Source organism: Aptenodytes forsteri, unplaced genomic scaffold (genome assembly GCF_000699145.1).
Source record: "Aptenodytes forsteri isolate BGI_AS27 unplaced genomic scaffold, ASM69914v1 Scaffold23, whole genome shotgun sequence".
Classification (NCBI taxonomy): Eukaryota; Metazoa; Chordata; class Aves; order Sphenisciformes; family Spheniscidae; genus Aptenodytes; species Aptenodytes forsteri.
In genome coordinates, this window is record NW_008796043.1 from 5,947,354 (window position 1) to 5,954,925 (window position 7,572).

The 7,572-nt window shown below is 36.8% G+C and overlaps 1 protein-coding gene across 1 annotated transcript in view; it reads right to left on the reverse strand.

Annotated features, from left to right (window-relative positions):
- The window catches only part of TTC39C (tetratricopeptide repeat domain 39C), a 29,684-nt gene that overhangs the window by 4,143 nt on the left and 17,969 nt on the right, over positions 1 to 7,572 (reverse strand). The window contains exons 6-11 of the mRNA XM_009285641.1: positions 7,079 to 7,169; positions 6,127 to 6,237; positions 5,477 to 5,586; positions 4,659 to 4,782; positions 2,096 to 2,193; positions 1,048 to 1,152 (exon numbers count right to left, since the gene is read on the reverse strand). Coding sequence (XP_009283916.1) covers positions 1,048 to 1,152; positions 2,096 to 2,193; positions 4,659 to 4,782; positions 5,477 to 5,586; positions 6,127 to 6,237; positions 7,079 to 7,169 — 639 coding nt within the window. The remainder of the gene's footprint in view (positions 1 to 1,047; positions 1,153 to 2,095; positions 2,194 to 4,658; positions 4,783 to 5,476; positions 5,587 to 6,126; positions 6,238 to 7,078; positions 7,170 to 7,572) is intronic.

Sequence of the window (7,572 nt, forward strand, 5' to 3'; positions counted from 1 at the left end):
CGACTTCTCAAATACGATGGATAGTGGCTTAGCAACTTCCTCCACCAGTTCCTTCAGGACCCGCAGATGGATCTCATCGGGTCCCATGGACTTGTGCACCTTCAGGTGCCTTAGATGGTCTCGAACCATTTAATAATTCAAGATATTAGGAAGGTATCTGTCCTAAGAGAGTGGGGATAAATAATCCCAAAGTAAAAAGACTTTTGACAAATACCATATTGTTCCAAATATGTTTGATCCCAAAAACATGGAGCTGTTTTAGGAAGGCACCAAATTCTATTTGGAGAGTATAACTCTCTTTCTTTGAACTTGAACAGCATCCAACAGGAAATTAAATACGTAAGAAAAGGATCCTAGGCACTCACCACACTAAATGCCACCTGCAGACAACAAATCCCTGCCTACCCAAGGCATTCTTGCCAGGCCCCTGCTGCCACCAGCTGCAGGAACACTAAGGCAAGTGAAGGGGGAGAGAGGTCTTTACCCCAGAATGTATATATACTGGTTCTGTAAGGCACATACGAAAAAATGGGTATCATGGCATGATCAGAGAGCTGAAAAGTGAAGTCTTTGTGGTGCTTTTTGGGGTAAAGTACTAAATAATAACCAAAACTATGTAGTGCTACACTCATCAAAATTCTTGCTTTACTGCTTGCTGTAGGTTTGCAGACATGTTCGTTTTACTGCTAGAGAAAGACACCACTAATGGTCAAGGAATGTAACAGCTGCCCTGAAGAATCCCAGAGAGTCTCAAGCTCTGTTTCTTATGTAAAAATAAAACCCAGTAACAACAAAACAAGTCATTGCAGTGTTATCCACAGATAACTAGCTCTTGATATTGAAAAATTAAGACGTTGTGACCTAAAACACATTGCATTTCTTGGTTTGCAAAAACCCAAAGTAGTAAGTTTCTTTATGGTAGGTATAAAAGAAATTTTTAAAACTTAACATACATTATCACCTATAAATTTTGTTTCATTGTTTGTATAGTGGTATGTTGACTCCCCACCCTAATCTTAAGAGTTTAGAAACAGGTTACGCTATTACCTCTGGATTGTCTAATAGAAGACAGCCAAGTTCATAGCAAGCATATGGCTGAACATATAAGTTGTTTTGACGGCACAGTTCATCCTTAGCAGCTCGCTGAAAGAACTACAAAAATTAAAGAAAAAGGAAAAAAAAGATTGCAGTAATATATTAAAATTGACTGTTTGATACTTAAAAAAATCCAGAACCACCGTTCATCTTTAAGCACTAGAAATTAGCCCAAAGCTAAAATGAGAATACATTGAAAACTTCCGATGGTAGAGATTCTTTAAGGAAGGACCCAGAGGTTTTCACTGACACTACTGTATCAAGGCAAAACTATTTGTTTGGATTTTTACCAAATAACATATTGACTGTTTCAACAGTTTTCCAACTTCATATTGAAAAAATACTAGATCTAACAAGGAACTTTACCATCAGAGATGAGTACCCAGATTATTTAAGATATGCTTGAGAGAAGCAGAAAAAAGAAAAAAAAAGGAAAAAAAAGCTTTAAAGCCAGCATCAGCTTCCTTGTTGCTTATGTGAATTGCATTCTGTTTTGGGGAGGAAAAAAAAAGTTGTGCCTACAGAGCAAAGCCTGGAGCAGTGGCAAAATTATTCTTTGGTATGTGCTAATATTCAAAGCTCTCAGTGTCCAACAGGCCTGGAGGAGAAGCAGCAAACCCATGCTTTTTGAAAGGTCAATCTCCAAGTAATTTTTTTTAAAAAGCTGAATTTTCTCTGTTGGACAAAGTAAATCCAGCAGAGCCAAGAACTTTTCCATTCTTCTCCCCAGCTTCTCTTTAACTCTTGCTCCTACAAGCCACTTTAGCTATCATGTTCATTCAACATAGCCAATTACTTTTACAACACAGAATATAACAAAGACATGCTAAACAGAAGATTTGAAAAGAACCTGACATACTGTTGGAATTCACAAAACAGTATGATCAACAGCACTGACAACTAATGGCTTGCTTAACACTCTTACTCAACAATATTTACTGTTTAACAGCACAGGTCATAAAATAGGATTAATGGTGTAAATTATCATTTAACAACTTACCTGAACAGCATCTTCAGAATTTCCTAAGCATTTGTGTATGGCACCAAGAAGCAAGTTTCTCAAACCAACAGCTGATGAATCATCAACATCCTGACAAGCTTAATGAAAAGATTCCAGTAAACAAACAAGATGGATTGAAATCCTTCCTTAGACAAGAATTATGGTCTACGGTGACTTTTGGTCTGATGATTAAATTTAACCAGAAGAAGGAGATGCTAGTAACATTAATATAAATCAAAGTAATTTGGTTTCTTTTAAATACAACCCATTTTGTATGAACCTCATCAAGCAATCTGTCACTCATGAGAACAATTCCTAACAGGAATGAATGGGCTGAAGTCAAAGGCAGTTGGTATGTTCTTCTCACAAGAAGAGGAGAATCCATTTCTCTACTGGTCTTTGAAATATCCACTAAAAGGTAAAGTTAAGAAACAATCACCTCCTTCTGGTGTTATGGGAAACTGGGTTGCCCCAGATATTGAAAGAAAAATACATAGTTCAAGTTACAAGGAGCACAGGGCAAGCAGTTCAGACAAAACTGATTTGTTCTGAACTGAAGCCAAGTGACAGACGCGCAAAAATCTGTACTGGACTTAAAAACCCAGACTAGGGTATTTTGTCATCACAGTTCTCAATGCTGATGAGAGGATAAGGCTTATTTGCCAGACCTTAGCTGGCCCACAATCCAGGGACAGACTGTGCCTCAGCCAAGTAATGCTCCATTTCCAGAAAGAACTGAATCATGATGCATGTAACCATCTCTAGATGAATCAGGCTCCATTTTGATCAAGCTTATTAGCGCCACCTCTGTTAAATCAAGACCAGTTCCATGAGGAGCCATTTGCACTTTTCTGCACCATCGCCTCCAGAAAGGCTGGGGTGCAGGGAGGCCTGCAGGGCTTTTCATCCCTTCAGAAGGAGCTGAACTGCTGTGCCTGGAGCAGTAAAGCTCCTTTAACTTCACATTCTGCCTCATCTCAAACCCTGCCAGATCTTAACCAGCTCTGCATTCATCCACAACCCAAATAAGCCACCTATGAATAACTATCTTAACTAGCTCTGCATTCACAACACAGTTCATTCACAACCCAAATAAGCCACCTATGAATAACTAAGAGTTGGCTGCATGAAGTATTTGGACATTACACAAGGCTGTCAACTCTCTCTTGTGTTGCAAGTCTCATGTTACTTGGCATTTTACTTAGAGATACATGTGGATACAAGTTTATTCCTTTATTTTTAAGTCAACTTCCAGCCCTGAGGAAAAGCCTGGAAACTCGCCCCAGCAAATTACACTCCAATTGTTCAAGAGACGAGGAAGCAAATAAAAAAAAAAAATTCCCCTATCATCTCATCATTCTTGAGATACACATAAGGTGCAGCAATAGCACTCTCATTGTGCAGAAAATCTTCAACCAGGGATCGCTGATGCAGACACATCTGTCAGCATCATACTTACAAGAAGCATATCTCCGAATTTTAATCGATACTGCTATTTCACATTAAAATGGGAACCACTGGCTAGAAGCTTATACAAAGAAGATCTACATTGCTTCTGAGCGTGCAGGAGAGGAGTACATACTCTTTACAACCTCTAAAGCTGATTGTTCTGAAGGCAAATGACAGACAAAAAAAATCCGGAAATTTATTTTTACATAAGTAAATCTAATTTTAAAGCCTTCACCATTATATTTGAGTCTAGAAAACTAGGGATCTGAATGTAACCCACTGCCATCACACAATTTAAATGGACAAATTATCTTAAATTAAAAACAAAACAAAACCCCACAACTAGTCCTGACTCAACTTAAAGACTGGTAGTTTTCTAGCTTAACGTAAGTTGTGTACAATCCCCAAAATTTCACAATTACAGAAAAAAGGAAGTATCTCAGTGGCAGACATTTTTTGTTTTATTTTCTAAATGAGCTGGTAATAACTTGAAACTGCTTGCAGAATGCAAATAAGACTGATGGCTGGATGGAGGGAGGAGTACTGAAAACTTCATGATGAACACTGCTACCACAAGCTTCATGTGACAGACATCCAAAGACATCTGGAGGCTAAGAAAGAGGCAGCCATAAAATGCTCCTTTCACCACTAAAATGGTCCCAGCAACCAAGATAAACAGAACCCTTATGTCATAGATGACCTCACAAGCTACATATTTCCTCTCAGAAAACTGACATGCAGAAATGAGTTGGTAGTTTCATTTTTTTATTTTGTAGCTAGGTTTAAATGAGTTAAATTTTGCTTAGTGACTTTGAACAATAACCATCACACTATTGTTTCATTTTAAACAATAGGCAAATGCAATTGATTAAAAAACAACTATATGCAGCAGGCAGCTAAACGTCTCCCAAAAACCTATAAAAATGGTAAAAATGAAGCATTAAGCTGAATCTTAACGGGTCATTATTCTGCTGTTACTCAAACTGTTTTGCTGTGACACATGCACACAGGTTTAAATTTTCACGCTACAACAATCAGCTACTCCACACAACAGAAGAAAATTATACACCTCATTTAAAAAAGTGAATAAATAAATTAAGGAACCGTATTATACCTTGGCTCATATGCTGTAAGTTTGAGAGGGAACAGTTTGGAAGGGCTTTCCATAAGTACAATACTTCAATGGATGCCAGGACACAGAGCTCTTTGGTCGGCATTTGTTTTCTAAATCTATCTGCCTGCAAAGTGGGGAGAAAGAGGGAAGGGAGATCTGTCATCTGTCCTGTTACAGGGAACATAATATTCACGAACAATATATCACAAACAGTAATTCTAACTGTTTCATGAAAGCATCTAACAATTTTATGAACATAAAGTCGGTGGTAACTTAGCTTAAAGACTTCAAGACTGAAAAGCAAAATCTTTCAATTAATTTAAGGGCTTACATACTGATCAAAATTAAAGCTTCCTTCTATGTAGCCTGATTTGTTTTATGGTATTCCACAATCCCAAGTACACACTGACTGGATGCTGAAACGGTAACATCTGCAAGATCATCAGTTGGGAGGCATTTCCTAGACAACTCCTAGCTTTCAAAAAAGAACTAAGGCTTTGACAAACAAGACAAGATAAAAAGTAGTAAGAAAGGCAAAGCTAGAAGGAAAATTACCAAAGCAACTACAGTATCATGTATTTTTATCTTTAATAGTTAGTTTAGTTGTAAAGTGAATAGCTAATTCACATTTTCCTTTGCTAGGTCCTTAAAATACACGACACTATTGTTTTTCCACCTGAATCCTTCCCATTAATTCAACAGAAGCAACACAGTAGAAAACAGATACATCCTGCAAAAATAAATACTGGCAAAGAATCCAACAAAATTACCAAGTGTAATTACTGTACTGAAATAAGTCAGCCTATGCTAAACCAAACCTTTTTCACTGAAAATTGTTCAATCTGATTGTTTTTTCTTTTGAAAAGCTTCTGAACTTCCTTGAACACATTCTGAGCACCACTGACATCACCAGTGGCTCCTTGACACACTGTAAGAACACAGAAACAAAAATGTATTAACTCTACTGGGATATGAAACAGGAAGAATTAAGATTAGATATCGTACAGTCACAAGAAAACACACACTCACTTCCAGAAAGGATCCAGACTGGGGATTTGACAAACATGCAAATCCCAGCTCTCCCAGGTACCCTCTGTGATCATTAACAAGTCAGTACTTCTTTTTCGTACCCATTAAAGGAACTAATACCACCCAACCTCTAAGGATTTATTTATTAAATCTTTGCAATACACTGTTATATGACCTGTCACTACACTGACAATGGGGGGGGATAGGGGGAGGGGAGAGAGAGAGTGTACGTACACACATGCATGTACACGTGCATGCATGCAAGTGTACATTATATAAACAAACAAGATTATGTACATCAAATCTGGCATCAAGCTGCATAAGCAGCAGGCAGTGTGGAAGGCACTATGTGCACTAGTAAGTTTCCCAAAACAAAACAGTGCCAAAACCTTATCACATCAGTGATTTATCACTTATCCAACATATTGAATATACTCACCTGCTGTTAAATAAGCATAGTAGCACTGGGACCACCTGGATTCATTTTTAAGCCTCTCAAAAGATTCAAATGCATCTTTGAAATTCATCTCTATCATGCTGCACCAACCTAAAAGCAAGACTAATTTAACTTCAGAGAAAGCACAGTAATTCAAATTTGGTGTCAACATTAGTGAAACACACAGTCTGTTGTGAGAGCTAGAGCTAGTTTAACAATTATAACAATAACTGGAAAAGTTAAAACAAATCAATGACATAAATTTAAAGCCTGGTTTAAATTTACCGGGAAATGCTGAATTGTAAGATTCCATACAAAACAATGAATCCACTTCAGAGCAACAACAAATCTATACAGACTCCAAAAGCTCTTTTTTTTTTTTAAATACTGTATTTTGTAGGATGCTGAAGCTTACAAAGCTACCACTTGCTCCCTTACTCTTCCCCACTGTGACAAGATCCCTTAATGAAACAATTTAAAGCTTGAAGCAACATATCTTCTCCACTCTAAAGACTTGTATGCAAATTAAGAACATATAGCATATATCGCTATTGATAGAAGGAAATGAACATGAAATATAGGTCCTGCAAACTGTGAAGCTTCACTAGACCAATTAGTTTTTGGTACAGAAGTGGTGATTCCACAGACAAATCAGATTAATTACTCATTTTAAATAATATTTTGTAGGCAAACAGTTTGCTCTCAATTCTATAGTCTACTCTCTGATTTTGCATCACCTTGTATTTGCAGAAAACTTTAAAATTATGCAAAACTGTTGAATTCTACTTGCCCAAACAAGAAGACAGGATTATTACCATAATCCATCCAAGACAAAGGCCAGTATTCTAAAACCTTTTTTAAAATCCTAATAAAAGTAATCCAGTTTGTTTATTGAAGTTGCTTGTCTAAATTTGAAAGTCAGCTATTTATAGTATAAACATATCCAATTTTCCTATTTCATATAAGCAGACATGTTGAATCTCCCTTTGGTCTGTTGCAAGTTCCAAAGCAGTATTAAATGAGGTCAAGGCACTATTGATTTGACACTAACAAACGTGAAAGAAGAAAAAAGAAAAAAAAAAAATCAGATGTCTGAAATTTAAAATTTGTTGGATAATTTGATTTTGATAGAGAAAACATTCAGATTTCTGTTAACAGGTATTTAAAAATAACTATATGGTTAAAAAAAAAAAATTGAAGTGTTTTACAGATTGCAGCCTCTGGTTTGATTAGATGAAAGAGGCACAACATCCCATTGAGAGGAAAAACTCAAAATTCATTTCAGACTCTAGATTATTTTAAATGAGCTAAAACCCACCATAGAGCTAACAGTTTCAGGATAAGGGCTAATATTAATTCAATATACCAGCTCCACATTGCAATTCCTTTGGCCAGCTTCCCTCCTCCCAGGCTCTCTCAACCTGACCACTTTTGAAACAAGTATAGGCA